We start from the raw sequence: 17,532 nt of genomic DNA, 5'->3' as shown, positions 1-17,532 counted from the left end.
GTCATGGGACAAATCACTAGTTTTTTACTAGACGCCGGAGCAATTGTAACGGTCTTATCAGACAAAGAGCCGTGGTTATCAACACATTTTCAGAAACCAACAGAAATCCAGTTACATGGCCTAGGAGGGGTGGAATTTGAAGTAAAGGGGAAGTACAGACAGCACTCCAGTACAAGGGAAATCAGATATTAGAAACACTATATATTCTAAGAAATCAGGAATTCTCTCTCTGAAGTAGAAGAGCTTGTATTAACTTTCAGCTTATAAAGATAATGGACGAAGTTAAGCAACAAGAATCCCGGAGTCACCTTCAAAAGGAATTCCCGAAATTGTTTACCAGTCTCAGGAGACTGAAGACTGAATACAGTATTACATTGTGAAAAGGTGTTAAATCAGTATGTCTTTTCATGCCTAGAAAGATTCCACACCCACTAATGAAGCAAATCCAACATTAACTAGAAGACATGACCAGAATGGGAGTTATTTCTCCTGTTACTAATCCTGCAGTGTGGTGTTCGGGAATGGTTCCAGTTCCTAAACCTAATGGTGATTTTTGTATTTGTGTAGACTTAACTTAAGAAGGCTGTGGCACTAGAAGTTAATCCAATATCCTCAGTGGATGAAAGCTTGGCAAGGTTATCCAAAAGTACCGTCTTCACAAAGCAAATAGTGGCTTTTGGCAAGTTCCATTGAATAAGAAGTCAAGGTTATTGACCAACTTTCATTACTTGATTTGGAAGATTTTGTTTAAATCATCTACCATTCGGTATCACATCAGCACCAGAAATATTCGAAATAACTATGTTGAATACTCTGCAGGACCTTGAATGTATAATATGCCATATGAACAACATCTTAGTTCACGGTGAGTCCATTGAAGAACATAACCTGAGGGTCGGAGTGGTTTTGAATCGTTTGCAGGATGAAGGCCTAACACTTAATGAGAAGTGCGAGTTTTCAAAATGTCACATTTGCAAGTGATTATTAATTTTGTCCCGAATTATTGTTTCCCACCACCAAGGTTAAACTAATTGGCCTGTAATTGCTGGGCCTACCCTGACGCCCTTTTTTGAATCAGGGTGTAACATTTGTAATTCTTCAGTCATCTGGCACTACACCTGTACTGAAAGATGATTGGAAGATTATGGCCAGTAGCTCTGCAAATTCCACCCTTATTTCCCTCAGTATTCTTGGATGCGTTTCATCCAGTTCTGGTGACTTAGCAACTTTAAGTACAGCCAGCCTATCTAATACCTCCTCATTATCAATTTTTAGCCCATTCATTGTATCAACTACCTCCACTTTCACCATGACTTCTTGCCCTTGAGAAGGTGGTTGTGAACCACCTTCTTGAACTGCTGCAGTTCATGTTGTGTAGGAAAACCCACAATGCTGTTGGGGAGAGAGTTCCAGGATTTTGACCCAGCAACTCTGAAGGAACGGTGATATAGTTCCAAGTCAGTGTGGTGAGTGACTTTGAGGGGAGCTTGCAGGTGGTGGTGTTCCAATGGGCCGGATTTTCATCAGAAGCCACAGGTCCCATTGTCGGGATCTGGAGTGGATGCGGCTTCTGTTTGGGCCATGAGTGGTTGTTTGCACACAATCATGCAGCAGTCAACCAATTAGGAGTAATGAGGCAAGGGGACTGTCCAATGAAATGGACGGTTCTGCGGGTAGAGGCAGAGACGGCAGCATCAGCTGATGCCAGGGCAGGTGCTAGCACCATATTTTAAGCACTGCCAGCCCTGAATTAAATGTTTCATTGGCAACTGCAATGATTTCTTCAGGGGAGAGAGGCAACACAATAATTCCAAAAGAAGACCCCGGGTGGCCTCAGGCTTTAGCGATGTCTTCCTCCAGGGCCTTCTCCAGGCTGCCAGGGAAACACAGGAGGACCTCTTCCCAAGGGACAGGAAGAGGAGATTTGCCCCTCTGACCAAGCAAGCCTCTACCAAGAACAAGGGCAGCAGATTCATGGGAACACCACCACCTGCAAGTTCCACTCCAAGCCACACACCATCCTGACTTGGAACTATATTGCCGTTCCTTCACTGTTGCTGGGTCAATAACCTGGAACTCCTTTCCATACAGCAGTGTGGGTATACCTATCCCATGTGGAATGTAGCGGTTCAAGAAGGCAGCTTTCTCAAGAACAATTAGGGATGGGCAATAAATGCTAGTCGAGCAAGCAACGCCCACACCCCACGAATGAATAAAAAATAAATTTTAAAAAGACCGCCACACTAGGTGAGACCCTCGCTGCTGCATACTGAAGGGCTCCACTAGACCGATCTACACACCTGACTCTCATCTTGAGCAGACCAATGGCCTTCTCTATGGTCACTCGACATGGCATGTGTTGTACCTCTCCTCTGCATCTATACATGGGTTTCTTACAGACCTCAGTAGCCATGTCCTCAGTGGGTAGCCTTTGTTTCCAAGGATCCATCCCTAAAGGCGCACAAGGAGCTGGAAACACTGACACCTGGGACTGCCTTAAAATGTAGACATCGTGGAAACTTCCTGACCTGCAGGATCGGTTTACAGTGATCATAGACAAGTTCTACATTGAGGGATTGGAAACTCTTCCTGTTGGAGAAGGCCACTGGTTGGTGTTCAGGAGCCTTGGTGGTCACATGTGTGAAGTCGATGTTACCCTGCACCTGGAGGAATCCTGCAATCGACTCGAACCTGATGGACCTCTCAGCCTGAGAGTTGGGATCCGACATAGTCATCGGCCCTCCTCTGAAGGGAATTGGTCACCTTCTTGATGCACTGATCTGCCGCTGACTGTGAGATCCCACACATGTTCCTAGTGGATTCCTAGAATGATCAAAAGGCGTAAAAATTCAGTGCTACAGTGACCTTCAGGGCCACCGGCACTGGATTTCCAGCAAGTCCCCTGGGGCACAGTTCATTCTGCATCATAGTGCAGAAATCAGTGATGGCCTCCCTGGAGAGGCGGAGTTTTCATTGGTACTGCCTTTTGGATATCTACAAGTAGTTGAGCCTCGACTGGTAGACTCTCACTGCAGGGTAGCTTCTTCTGCACAGAGGAGGCTGCTGGTTTTCCCCTCTGCACACTTCTCCATGATCTGGAGGCCAATGTTAACCCTTCTGTGGGCATACAAGTCGCTGCAGTGCTACTTCTGGTGCCCTGACCTCCCTCCTGCTCTGCTGCACCTCCTCCTCATGGGGTCCCCGAAGGCTGGATAAATGTGGCCCATAGTAGGTGGCCTCTTACTATGTGCAAGGTCTTCACTGCCAACCTCTACCATGCCCACTTTCCTCCACATGTCACCTCTGATGAGGTGCCACTTGCTTGTTGCTTCCCTGGTAGAGTTCCCCCACAGTACTGGTACCTTTGCCCCACTCAGGTGATTTCCGATGCCCTCCCTTCCCTACCCTGCCTGGCAACGGATGCTGCCTTTCACCCTGGCCTCCCTTTGCAGTGAGCATTGAGCTCCTGCCTCTAAGTCACCTCCCTCAACCAGACAAGGCTCTGAAGCCCCATGATTCCTGAGTGCCATCATTAAAATTTAAACCTGAGAGAAAAATTTCTGTCAATAAGCCTCTTAACTAACTTAATTGCGTGTCCTTCACGCCAATGTCCACAATGCTCCCTCTATGTTTGCCACCATTGATGAAATGGGAATGAGACATCATGATGTCAGACTTCTGGTCCAATATCATCCGTCCCAATTTTATGTCACTCCCACACACCTCCAACCAGGCCTCCATTCCTGTGGAATTAAATTACGTCCCATGTGCCCTCTGCCCTTGTCCTTCTGGGTGCTAGGGGTCTCAGGTTTTGAAGATGCTGTCAAAGGAGCCTTGGTAATTTGCTGAAGTGTATCTTGTAGATGGTGCACACTGCTGCCATGGTGTGCAGCGGTGCAGTGAATGAATGTTTAAGGTAATGGATGAGGTGCCAATTAAACAGGCTTCATTGACATGGATGGTGTTGAGCTTCTTGAGTGTTGTTGGAGTTGCACTCATCCAGGCAAGTGGAGATTATTCCATCACACTCCTGACATGTGACTTGCAGATGGTGGATAGGGTTTAGGGAGTCAGGAGGTGAGTTGCTCACCATAGAGTTCCCAGCCTCTGACCTGCTGTTATTTAGCTGGTCCGGTTAAATTTCTGACCAATGGTAACCCCCGGAATGTTAATGCTGTTGAACATCAATGGGAGATGGTTAGATTCTCTCTTGCTGGAGATGGACATTCCCTGGCACTTGTGTGGCATGAATGTTACTTGCCACTTATCAGTCCAAGCCTGAATTTTGTCCAGATCTTGCTGCATGCAGGCACGGACTGCTTCAGTAGCTGAGGAGTTGCATGGTACTGGCTACTTTGCAATCATCAGTGAATATCCCCACTTCTAACCTTATGTTGGAGGCAAGGTCATTGAGGAAGCAGCTGAAGATGTTGGGGCCTAAGACACCATCCTGAGGAACTCCTAGAGTGATGTCCTGGGGCGAAGATGATTGGCTTCCAACAACCACAAGAGTTTCCTCTTGTACTAGGTATGAGTTGTTTCCTTCCTGATTCCCATTGACTTCAATTTTGCCAGAGCTCCTTGATGTCACACTCAGTCAAATACTGCCTTGATCTCAAAGGCAGTCACTGTCAGCTCACATCTTGAATTCAGCTCTTTTGTCCATGTTTGAACCAAGGCTGTTATGAGGTCTTGATGAGTAGGCTATTGCTGAGTAAGTGACACTTGATAACACTGACACTGGCACCTTCCATCACTTTGCTGATGATCGAGAGTAGACTGATGGGATTAGATTTGTGCTGATTTTTGTGGAGAGGAAATACCAGGGCAATTTTCCACATTGTCAGCTAGATGGCTGTGTTGTATTTGTACTGGAACAACCTGGCTCGTGATGCAGCGAGTTCTGAAGCAGGGATGTTGTCAGGGTCCATAGCCTTTGCAGTATTGAGTGCCTTCAGCCATTTCTTCATATCACATAGAATGAATTAATTGTCTGAAGACTGGTGTCTATGATGGTGGGAACGTCAGGAAGATCATCCACTCAGCACTTCTGCTAAAGATGGTTGCAAATGCTTTAGCCTTTTCTTTTGCACTGATGTGCTGATCTCCCCTATTATTGAGGATGTGGATATTTGTGAAGCCTCGTCCTCTGGTTAGTTGTTTAATTGTCCATCATTATTCACAACTGGATGTGGCAGGACTGCAGAGCTTTGGTGTTGATATCACTTAGCTCTGTCCATAGCATGTTTCTTCCACTGTTCAGCATAAATGCAGTTCTATGCTGTAGCCTCACTGGGTTGCATCTCAGTTTTAGTTATGCCTTGTGCTGTTCCTGGCGTGCGCTCCTATACTCCTCATTGAACCAGGATTGGTCCCCTGGCTTGATGATAATGCTAGAGGGAGAGATATCTTGGGCCATGAGGTTACAGATTGTGTTTGAATACAATTCTGCTGCTGCTGATGGCTCTCAGCACTTCAGTTAGCAGTTAGCATGCAGTTACAACAAGTAATTAGGAAGGCAAATGGAATGTTGGCAGTTATTGCAAGTGGGGTGGAGTATAAAAGTGGGGAAGTCTTGCTTCAACTGTACTGGGCATTGATGAGACTGCACCTAGAGTACTGCATACTGCTTTGGTCTCCTTATTTAAGGAAGAATATACTTGCATTAGAAACAGTTCAAAGAAGGTTCACCAGGCTGAGTTTTGGTATGAAGAGAGTGTCTTATGAGGAAAGGTTGAACAGGTTGGGCCTATACTCTTTGGAGTTGAGAAGAATGAGAAGTAATCTGATTGAAACATAAAGCTTCTGAGGGGGTTTGACAGGTTAGATGTTGAGAAAATGTTGCCTCTCGTGGGGGAAATCTATAACTAGGGGGCACAGTTTCAAAATAAGAGGTCTCCCTTTTAAAACACAGATGAAGACAAAATTCTTCTCTCATAGGGTCATTAACCTTTGGCATTCTCTTCCCCAGAGAGTCTGGGTCTTTAATATATTCAAGGCTGTGTTAGACAGATTTTTGATCTACAAGAAAGTCAAGGGTTATGGGGGGCAGGCAGGAAAATGGAGTTAAGGCCACAATCAGATCAGCCATGATGTTATTGAATGGCGGAGCAGGAACAAGGGGCCAAATGGCCTACTCCTACTCTTATTTCTTACGGTCTTGTGTTCTTATGGATGCCCAGTTTTGAGCTGCTAGATCTGTTCTGAGTCTATCACATTTAGCATGGTGCTAATGCAGCACAACACAATACAGGTTGTGCTCAGTGTGAAGATGGGACTTTGTCTCCACAAGGATAGTGTGATGGTCACTCTTATTAATACTGTCATGGACAATACATCTGTGACAGGTAGATTGATGAGGGTGAGGTCAAGTAGGTTTTTCCCTCTGGTTGGTTCTCTAACGAGCTGCTGCAGTCCAAGTCCAGCAGATATGTCCTCCAGGATTTGGCCAGTAGCAGGAACATAGGAACATAGAAGCAGTAGCAGGCTATTCAGCCTATCGAGCCTGCCTTGCCATTCAATATGATCATGGCTGATCTTCCACTTCAATGCCTTTTTCCCACACTATCCTCATATCCCCTTATGTCATCGGTATTTAGAAATTTGTCAATCTCTTGTCATGCAGACCCCCACCTGTCAAGAATGAGGCAGATTAATTTTCTCATATGAACATTGATTTTAAACTGTTGCTGGAGGAAGAAATGACTTGTTAAAGAGATCAGCAGACCTTTGACTGGAGGATATTTGCATACTAAGAGACGGTGCTTGTGGAAACAAAGCATTATTTCCTGATCCAATTAACCCAAATGGCTTTTGAACACCAGTCATTGAAGGTGTAAAGAAGCACATTCCTGGGACTGATAAAATGATACAATCCACAAATGCAGGAGTGGTTAAACCAGTTATTCACATGACTGAGCTCCCGGCCAACTTGGAGTTGAATTGTGCGACACAGAAAGGCACAGACATGAGTTTGCAACTCAAGCTGGAACAAGAAAGTTGCTCACCTGGTGGTCTCTCTCTCACTTTCTCCCAAGCCACTGGACCCATGGAAAACACATAAACCTCAAGAGAGAAAAGACTCCGACATCGAACAAGTTGAAGCCTTAACTTGGCCCCAACGGACAGCAGGACTTACTGGCAACCCAAGACTCCGCATTGAACTCAAAAAGAACTGTAATTATAATCTTAATATTACTCAAACTTTTCCCCTTTATTCTTTTCTACTTTTTCTGTCTCTATTTGCGTATGTGTTTATTGTGTATACATGCTAGCATGGTCTCGTCACATATTCGTAGTTGTTAACCGGATTAGAGTTTAAGATTAATAAACTTCCACCTTTCTAGTTTAAATCTAAGGAAACCTGTTTGATTTCTTTGCCTTACAATTAGAGCAGTGAACAAGGATTCACTGAGTAGGAGCTAAAAACATGGTGTTTCTAAAATTAAACCCTCTTACAGTTAAACTAAGCACAGGCTGAGAGGGAACTCCTAGACCCCTTCTCACTTGGTTGTAACAGAAATTTGGGGGCTGGCGTCCTGGATTTGACCCACAGACAAATGAGAAATTGGAAGTGGGAAACCAAATTGATCCCAATCAAAAAGAGAAAAGATTGTGTGCGCTAGAATACTAACATGTCTGCTACTGAAGCTAATAGCTTCCCAAGCCAGGGTGAAGTAAACTGGGATAAGTTAAAAGCACTATCTATGGAGGAGTTGAGGAAAATGGCTGAGCAGTGTGGGATCACTGTACATGGCAAGGCTAGGAAGCCTGAACTCCAAAGACTAGTGGCCAACAATTTTCCCTTGAATTTGAAGAAGCAGAAACAGGGTTAGAAGTAGACCCCGGCAGGGTATTGCTAGCAAAGATACAACTGGAACAGAGGAAATTTGAATTTGAAGAAAGAGTAAAAGAGAGAGACAGGAGAGAGTCAGGAGAGAGTCAGGAGAGAGAGAAAGAGCCTACCAGAAAGAATTTAAAGACAAAGCGAGGGAGGAGAGAGAAAGAGAAAGAACCTTCCAGAAATAATGCGAAGAGAGAGAGCTAAGGTGACTTGAGTTAACTAGGGGCGACAGAGTAACTCCAGTGAAAGTGTGGCTAATGTGGAGCAGCATAATTCAGGGCTGGGTACAGAATTGTTAAAACTCTCCCAACTGATCCCAAAATAAAGTGAGGGAGATGTGGAAGCATTTTTCTGTCTTTTGAAAAACTGGCAACACAGTTAAAGTGGCCAGCTGAGGCTTGGACTCTGCTGTTACAGAGCAATCTAGTAGGAAAGGCCCATGAGGTTTATTCCATGTTGCCAGATGAGAGTTCATCAGATTATGAACTGACAAAAAATGCTATCCTCAGGCCATATGAGTTGGTACCGGAAGCCTATTGCCAAAAGTTTAGAACCCTCAAGAAGTAAGCTGATCAAACTTACCTGGAGTTTGAGAAAAGTAAGCAGCTGGCTTTGACCAGTGGCTGAGGGCTCTTAAAGTACAGTTCAGCTATGAGAATCACAGAGAAGTAATTTTGTTAGAGGAATTTAAAAACTCTCCATAAAGAGACATGTAGAGGAACAGAAGGCTCATAGAGCCTGGCAGGCAGCAAACCTGGCCGATGAGTTTGCTCTCATTTATAAGTCAGTCTCCCACGGGAAAAACTTTCCTAATCACCCCACACAAATCTGAAAAGGACAAAGGGTGGGAAGGTGATAGAAGCCCGAGCAGTCCTGGGAGGGAAAGAAAAGCAGGAGACACAGGGGTCCCTCCTCCAGCCAAAAAGGAAGGTGCTGTGAGAAAAAGTGAGACCCAGAGACCTGTGTGCTTCCATTGTCATAAAGCAGAGCATCTAAGAGCTGACTGCTGGAAACTAAAAGGAAAACCTGTAGAGTTAATCAGGGCACTCTCACTGTGAAGAAGTGACACTGATGGAAAGCACAGCAGAACAAGCTGTGGCTTTAACTGCAGTAAGAGTGAGACCAAGGAAGCTTATGGCTGCAAGCACAGGAAAATGTAATAGTATTCCTGAAGGTTATCAGGGTTTTGTGTCTGAAGGGAGAGTAACCCCATACCCCTCGAGTGGGTCAAGCAAGCCCATAGTAATCCTTAGGGACATAGGGGCCACTAGATCCTTTTTACTGGGAAAAGGCTTGACCTTTCCCCCAGAGAGTGCAGTAAGCTCCAGATGGTGGTGAATGATATTGGAGGGCAGTGTATGCCTGTACCTTTACACTGGGTGTACTTGGAGTGCAACCTAGTTTCAGGATCGGTGACTGTAGGGAGTGTCCCTAGTTTGCCTGTGTCTGGGGTTGACCTGCTCCTAGGTAATGATCTGGTGGGGACGAAGGTGGTAGCTTCCGCAGTAGTGAAAGAGAGAACGCAGGAGGTCAGAGAGATACGGCAGTGGTAGGAGACAGTCCCCTGCAGTTTCCCTGAATGTGTAGTGGATCAGACCATAATCAAACCAGTTCCCCCAGAGGAGACTGAATTGGCACTGCAGGCAGATGACTGTGAGGTCTGTCTGTCTGAGACTTTCTTTTGAAAGTTAGAAGACCGAGGGAATGAGTTAAATGGATCTTCCCTAACTGAGGCTCAGTGAACTGACCCAGTACTGATAAAGTTAGCACAGGCTGCTCAGTCTGAAACTGAAGCAGAGGGAGTCCCTGACCGATATTATTTAAAGAATGAGGTACTGATGAAAAAATGGAGTTCTCTTCACAGACCTGAGAGCAAGGAGTGGACAGTAGTTCACCAGTTAGTGGTGCTGCAGAGGTACCAGAGAGAAATAGTAAGAATGGCCCATGAGATTGCAGTGGCTGTACATGTCGGTATATGAAAAACCAAAGCCTGCATAAGACAACAGTTTGACTGGCCAAAACTCCACAAAGATGTGATAGAGTACTGTAGGACTTGCCACATGTGCCAGGTTGAGGGCAAACCCCAAGCTACAATGAAATCTGCACCTCTGTGTCCTGTATCAGTGTTTGGAGGATCCTCCAGCTGAGGGCTAATGAACTGTAAGGGACTGTCGCCAAGAACAAAAGGGGACAGGCAGGCACAAGGCTGGCAACAGGTTAGAAATGAATGTGGAAAAAGGGACCAAGAGGGCAGGTTAAAGGAAGTCTGGGACAATACCAAACGGAAATGCCTACTGTCTGGTCAGCCAACTCAGAAATGTTTGAAAAATTAGACCCCACATCCTGCTATGTAAGTGTGGACCCTGGAAGCACCCCACCAGATTGGCTAACAGCATTTGCAGGAACCCACAGAGACAAAGAAAGTCCCCAAAAGGGCAGAGAAACCGTAAGGGTGATGCTTCACCTGGTCAAAGTGCTGCAGGAGAGTGCAGCAGGATCTGGACAAAAAGCTGCAAGCAAGACTATCCCAGAGGACAAAGGGAAGGTTAGCAAATAATTCTGCCCCACAGTCAGGAGAAAAGGGAACCAACCATCCTCTAAGATAAAAAGACCTTGCATGATTCATCAAAGCACTAAAAGAGAGTTCAGAGTGGAAACACTTACTGCCGCCACCCCTGAGCAGAACTCCCACCGAGGGCTAATTAAATCTAACCCTCCCCTTACAGACCTCAACAAGAACAAAAAGACCCTAGGCTGTCATGGAAATGGGCAAACTGAAAAACTTCCCCGAAAACCATATGTTCAGCAAGATGCCAAAAAGGTCTGTTTAAAGCAGCACAGCTACCAAGAAAAGACAGGCTATAATGATTGTTAGGGTTCTGAATGACTGAGAGAGATGCATGTGTGTTTTCCTGTCCTTATCTTCTCTCTAGTCCCTTTTAATGAAATTCTCTTTTTAAAATTTGCATTTCATTCCACTGGGTGTGGAGGTGTCATGCAGTCCCCCACCTGCCAAGAATGAGGCATATTAATTTTGTCATATGAACATTTATTTTAAATGGTTGCTGGAGGAAGAAATGAGAAATGACTTGCTAAAGAGCTCAGCAGACCTTTGGAGGACATTTGCAGACTAAGAGACGGTGCTTGTGAAAACAAAGCATTACTCCCTGATCCAAATAACCCAAATGGCTTAGATCACCAGACACTGAAGGTGTAAGGAAGCGACCAAAGACTGCTAAAATGATACAATCCACAAACGCAGGAGTGGTTAAGCCAGTTATGCACATGACTGTCCCGCTGGCCAACTTGGAGTTGAATTGTGCCGCACAGAAAGGCACAGACAAGAGTTTGCAACTGAAGCTAGAACAAGAAAGTTACTCTCCTGGTGGTCTCTCCCTCGCTTTCTCCCTAGCCACTGGACCCACAGAAGACACATAAACCTCAAGAGAGAAAAGACTCCGCCATCAAAAAAAGTTGAAGTGTGAACTGGGCCCCAACGAACAGCAGGACTTACCAGCAACCAAAAGACTCCACATTGAAATCAAAGGACTGTAATTATAATTTCAATATTGCCTATTGCCTCAAACTTTTCCCCTCTTTTCTTTTCTACTTTCTCTGTCTCTATCTGCTTGTGTGTTTATCACATATGCATGCTAGCGTGGTCGTGCTGCATATTCATAGTCGTTAACTGGATTAGAGTTTAAGATTAATAAACTTCCACCTTTCTTGTTTAAATCTGAAGAAACCTGTTTGATTTCTTTGCCTTACAATTGGAGCAATGAACAAGGATTCACTGAGGAGGAGCTAAAAACACAGTATTTCTAACATTAAACCCTGTTATGGTTAAACCAGGCACAGGCTGAGAGGAAACCTCTGGACCCCTTCCCACCTGGTTGTAACACTCTACTTTAAACATACTCAGTGATTGAGCTTCCATAGCCCTCTGGGGTAGAGAATTCCAAAGATTCACAACCCTCTGAGTAAAGACATTTCTTCTCTTCTCTGTCCTAAGTGGCTTCCCCCTTATTTTGAAATTGTGTCCCCTGGTTCTAGACCCCCCAACAAGGGGCAACATCTTAGCTGCGTCTACCCTGTCTATCCCTTTAAGTATTTTGTAGGTTTCAATGAGATCATCTCTCATTCTTCAAAACTCTAGAGAATATAGGCCCAGTTTCCTCAACCTCTCTTGATAGGACAGTCCCACCATCCTGGGAACAAGTCCGATGAACCTTCGTTGCACTCCCTCTATGGCAATAATATCTTTCCTAAGGTAAGGGGACCAAAACTTCACACAGTACTCCAGGTGCAGTCTGACCAAGGTTCTATACAATTGAAGCAAGACAAGTGGTGTTACTGGTGATGGATATTGAAGTCCACCACTCAGTGTACATTCTGTGCCATTGCTTTGCTCAGTGCTTCTTCCAAACGTGTTCGACATGGAGGAGTACTGATTCATTTGCTGAGGGAGGGTGGCAATCATTAGGAGGTTTCATTGCCCACGTTTGACCTGCTGCCATGAGATTTCATAGGATCCGGAGTCAATGTTGAGGACTCCAGGGCTACTGTATACTGGTCTTTATACCATTGTGCCACCACATCAGGTGGATATATCCTGTCCCACCAGCAGGACAGGACAGTAATGGAGGAGTTTGGCACTTTGACTGTCAGGTATGATTTGGTGAATATGACTCGTCTGTAGGCCAGCTCTCCCAATTTTGGCACAAGTCTCCAGATGTTAATGAGGAGGGCTTTGCAGAGTTGCTTCTGGTGCCTAGGACAATGACAGGTAGTCTGTCTGGTTTTATTATCATTCAACTTTTGTTTAGCAGTTTAGTAGAACTGAATGGCTTGCTAGGCCAGTTCAGAGGGCTGTGGGTCAAGAGTCACATGTAAGGACAGCAGATTTTATCCTCCCATGAAAAGCATTAAAAAAGCAGATCTTTTTTCAACAACCCAGTAGGTTCATGATATTTTTGTTAAAGAGACTAAACTTTTGTTCCAGATTTATAATTAATTAAACTTAAAGTCTCTTAACTATGTTAGTGGGATTTAAACTCATAGCAGGGGGCTTTACCCAAACCTCTTCTTTATTAGTCTAGTAACATAACCACCAATACTACCATCCCTAATTGCGTCAATTGTGTTCAGAATATGTCATAAATATGAGGGATGCAATTCTGGCTGTCTAGTTCATCCTTCCATTGTGATCCCCGATCACAGCAACTAACAGCTTTTTCAATGATTCCAGAAATGTTGAGATTTTTCCAACCTTTCTTCATTATATTTCTAACCTTTACCAGTTTTGATGAAGGGTCACTGACCTGAAACGTTAACTCTGTTTTTCTCTCTCCACAGATGCTGCCAGACCTGTTGAGTATTTCTACCACTATCTGTTTTTATTTCAGATTATTTTTTATTTTGCTTTTATTCATTACATGGTCCTCTGATGCTAGGGATCAGAATTGTGGTTCTTCTGTGCACTACCTCTCGGGCTTAGTAATTTCCCTTATGCTTTGGTTACCAGAACTGGATGCAGTAATGACAGAATATTTTTCACGATATTATCATTTCCCTATTTCTCTTGTATTTTCTATCTAACTTTCTCTGGGATTTGCCATTGTCCTAGAAACTGTGATTAGCCAATTAAAAAAAAAGCCTTGGATACTGTGTATCTAATGTGCAGGGCATTGGTATTTGTGAATCTAAATTCCTTTCTCTTTATTTTCTGGCACAGGTCTTGGAGAATGTGTCCCTGGAAAGCCTCTGCTATCACCATCTGGATTTTATTATCAGGATCGGTGGATGTCAACAAGCTGTGACATTCGGCACTTCGACACTCCTGCAAATATTACAGATTGTCTTCGTGGAAAAAAAGTTTACATTTTTGGAGATTCCACTATACGCCAATGGTTTGAATATTTGACGGGATTTGTACCAGGTCAAACTTAGCTATTTTTTAATATTATGTATTTTGGTCTAATTTACTTTTAGTATTACCTATATTCTTGTCCAGAACCCCAGGCAAAATGTGCTTCCTTAAACATTGCTCAGCATTTCTACACAACACACATTAAATGACTGGAAAATGGAAAAGTGGAAAAGTTTTGCTGGAGGGAGCTAAAGGGCATTTTTACCCATCTTAATATTTATGCCTATGCACTCAAGATTATTAACAGTAAAATTGTCACATCAATTTTATCTTCATGGCAAACAATCAAATATGATAACCAGCAGCACCTCTAATTTTCTTTGGTTTGCGTGATCTATTAATTTAAGTTTATGAACCTTTAGAATTTTTTGCACAAGCACACACATGTGGTATCTTAAAGAGTCCGATTTATGCGCTGCCTGCGCGGTAACTTCTGAGTTGCAGCCTAAGTGGTTCTTAGCCCTTCTGTTTACTCACTTATCCCAGTGCTTCCTCCCTTAACTGCTACTTCCACCTCAATTACTTAACCAGCCCACTAGCTCGCCAGCCTGCTGGCCCTGAATGCTTCCGAGTGCAGCTATCAACCTGCCAGTCCCGGCTGCTGGCTTGCTGTCCTTGGCATCCCATCCTCATATAGAGCTGGTTTGGTCTAGAGTGGAGTAGGATAATGGATGAGAGTGACTCTAATTTGATGTACTGAGTTTCTAAACAATTTATCTATTTCATGCCTGTTCATTATTATCTGTACAATTATAACTCACTATCAAGCTAAAATTATGTGACATCTTCTGTTTTAGGTCTGAGGAAGTTTGATCTTGGCAATGGCATAAAAGTTGGCCCTCATCTCGCTTTGGATATGGACAATAAGATCAAGGTGGAATATTATGCCCATGGCAAACCAATCCGAATAGCCCCCATTTCGAGTCAGGACCTGCCATTCATTGCAAATAAGTTGGATGACATTAAAGGAGGAAAGAGCACAGTTATAGCCTTCACCATATGGTGTCATTTCAACACTTTTCCAGTTGAACCATACATCCGAAGGCTGCAGAACATCCGCAGGTCAATTCTACGATTACTGGATAGGAGTCCAGATACACTGGTTGTAATTAAGACTGCGAATGTCCAGAGGCTAAACCAGGGAATCAGTCTCTACAACAGTGACTGGTATTCCTATCAACTCGATTTAGTGCTGAGAAAGATGTTTGAGGGCATCAATGTGGCATTTGTAGATGCCTGGGAGATGACGCTAGCACATTACCTACCTCATGAATTACATCCCCGGCAAGTCATTATAAAGAATGAAGTAGATATGTTTCTTTCATATGTGTGTCCTTTGAAAAAGGGTTAAATGCTGTTTTAGATCTAACTTGGTAACTATGAGGACCATATCAGATGACAGAATGAAATGATTTGCAATCCAAGCTCCAAGAATTCTGGAAATGCTTTTTGAATGAATGTACTTTTTTTCAAATGTAGACCCCCTACAGGCTGCATTGTTTTTAACTCATTTACTCCTTTCTTATCCTAATCTGGCTGATTGCAGTTTTAAATTTCATTTAACAAAGACACTTGGCCCAAGCCGGTGGTTTCTTCTTTCTATCGTTTTTGTTTTGAGTATGTTAACTGGCCCCAATCTGCTAACTTAACCTAAGGTCTGAGTGGCAAAGCAGTCATAGCTTCCCAGTCACTCAACATTGCCAGGTACAGCAGCCAGTGCCAGAAGATAATGTTTGAAATTTTATTTGGTTACTGTGGGCGAAGAGCAACAGGAATGCTTCACCAAGCTCCAGAAGGAAGCCTTGGTCTTCCTTTTCCTCAGGCTCACCTTCTCCCCCCAACCCTGGACAACAAATACCCTGCAGAAACCCATCAATCCACTTACTTTGAGCAGGGGACCATTTCCTGTGCTGCCTTATTGCCACACGATTTTAATGTCAAGACTGCCACTTGCTGCTGACTTTGCAGCCATTTTGTTTGGCAAACAGCATGCAAATCAGTTCCATTCATTAAAATCGGACCAGCCTGCCTGCTGTAGGTCACAGATAGACAGGCTGCTTGTTCAACGGCATTTTGTCCAGGGAGTTAAAATCGAGTTTTAGTTAAAATTGAGTACAATGGTGCCGGAAAACTGATTTCTATTTGCTTGTGAAAGGAATTATAGGTAGAAGCTGGAACATGAATTGGGTGAAAGTGTTTTGAGACAAGAAGACTCAAGGGCTGACACATTTGTTAAATGGAAAGCTGTAAAGACCTTGACCGAGGCAAAAAGGGTAGAAATTCTTAAGATAGAAGATTTCCAACTTAAATAAAACAAGGTGACGGACAGATGTGGGTTGTGTGGTTTATTATTTATTTTGAATCATGACAGGAAGTTAAGGTATAGTGTTTGAACAAAGTGAATCTGCTGATATCAGTTGCTCCAGTCTGATTAGTAATGATCATAAAATTACCAGGTTGTTGTAAAAACCCATTTGTTTCACTAATGACCTTCAGAGGAGGGAATTTGCCATCCTTACCCGGTCTGCCCTACATGTGACTCCAGACCCACAGCAATGTGGTTCACTCTTAACTGCGCGAAAGACCTAGCAAGCCATTCAATTCAAGGGCAATTAGGGATGGGCAATAAAAACTGGCCTTGCCAATAACGCTCACATCCCAATACCAAACTAAAAATATGGGAAGCAGCATGCATCATGACAGCCGTGGTCCGGAAGCTGCTTTGCAGGTTGTTCTTTATTCTGCTGTCTGTCACCACCAGAGCTGTCAATCTGTTCTTCCTTAGAAGTGAAAGCACCAAATTTCTCCTTAGTCAATTATTAGGTGTGCTACAGATTCCAATGAAGCTTCTGCATGTTGTTGAAAATGAGAGCTGTCGGCTCAAGAGTTAGTTGCCACATAACTTCTGAGACTGAGTCCTACTCCTGCTTCTAATTTGTATGATGATACCTACACATGACCTGAGATCTGGCACAGAGGCACGATGTTTCTCAAACATTTTACTTTTCATGCTAGTACACATGATTTCTGTGTCCCATGACTCCACAGCCATAAGCAGCCTTCTCAACCTTTGTTGTGAAGAAGTCACATCCTCATCCACTCCCCACTTCTCCAGCTACCTCATGCTCTGTGAATCATCTGGTGCCTCATCCTTAGATTCAGGGGTCTCCTGCACTACCTGCCTGATTCTCTTAGACTGCCTAGCGGTCACCTCTCTGCTTGCATGCTTCTAAACTTCGCATGACCATCTCCCTAAATGTGCTATCCATATAGTCCTCAGCCTCACAAATGTGCAACTGTGACTCCAGCCATACTCAAGTTCCGAAATGCGGAGCTCAAGCTTCTGCCGCCGTGGTCCACATTGGTACCAGTGACATAGGTAGGAAGATGGATGAGGTTCTGCAAGCAGATTTTAGAGAGTTAGGAAGGAAATTAAGAAGCAGGACCTCAAGGACAGTAATCTCATGATTACTCCCAGTGCCACATGCTAGTGAGCATAGGAATAGGAGGATTGATCAATTGAACATGTGGCTGGAGAGTTGATATAAGAGGGAGGGTTTCAGATTTTTGAGGCATTGGGACCGGCTCTGGAGAAGGTGGGACTTCACAAGATGGACAGGTTACACTTTAACAGGACCGGGTCCAATATCCTCGCAGCGAGATTTGCTACTGCTGTTGGGGAGGGTTTAAACAAGCTTGTCAGGAGGATGGGAACCTGAAGGGTAGCTCAAATTGAAAGTAAGTAACGCCGGTAACAGGA

At 44.1% G+C, this 17,532-nt stretch overlaps 1 protein-coding gene across 1 annotated transcript in view; it reads left to right on the top strand.

Annotated features, from left to right (window-relative positions):
- Positions 1 to 15,805, top strand: part of LOC137374209 (NXPE family member 3-like) — a 34,855-nt gene extending 19,050 nt beyond the window's left edge. The window contains exons 4-6 of the mRNA XM_068039996.1: positions 1,531 to 1,536; positions 13,578 to 13,781; positions 14,570 to 15,805. Coding sequence (XP_067896097.1) covers positions 1,531 to 1,536; positions 13,578 to 13,781; positions 14,570 to 15,123 — 764 coding nt within the window. The 3' untranslated portion in view covers positions 15,124 to 15,805. The remainder of the gene's footprint in view (positions 1 to 1,530; positions 1,537 to 13,577; positions 13,782 to 14,569) is intronic.
- Positions 15,806 to 17,532: the final 1,727 nt, after the last annotated feature.

The sequence above is a fragment of the Heterodontus francisci genome, chromosome 10, assembly GCF_036365525.1.
Source record: "Heterodontus francisci isolate sHetFra1 chromosome 10, sHetFra1.hap1, whole genome shotgun sequence".
In the NCBI taxonomy this organism is placed as follows: Eukaryota; Metazoa; Chordata; class Chondrichthyes; order Heterodontiformes; family Heterodontidae; genus Heterodontus; species Heterodontus francisci.
This window is presented reverse-complemented; position numbering and strand designations above follow the sequence as displayed.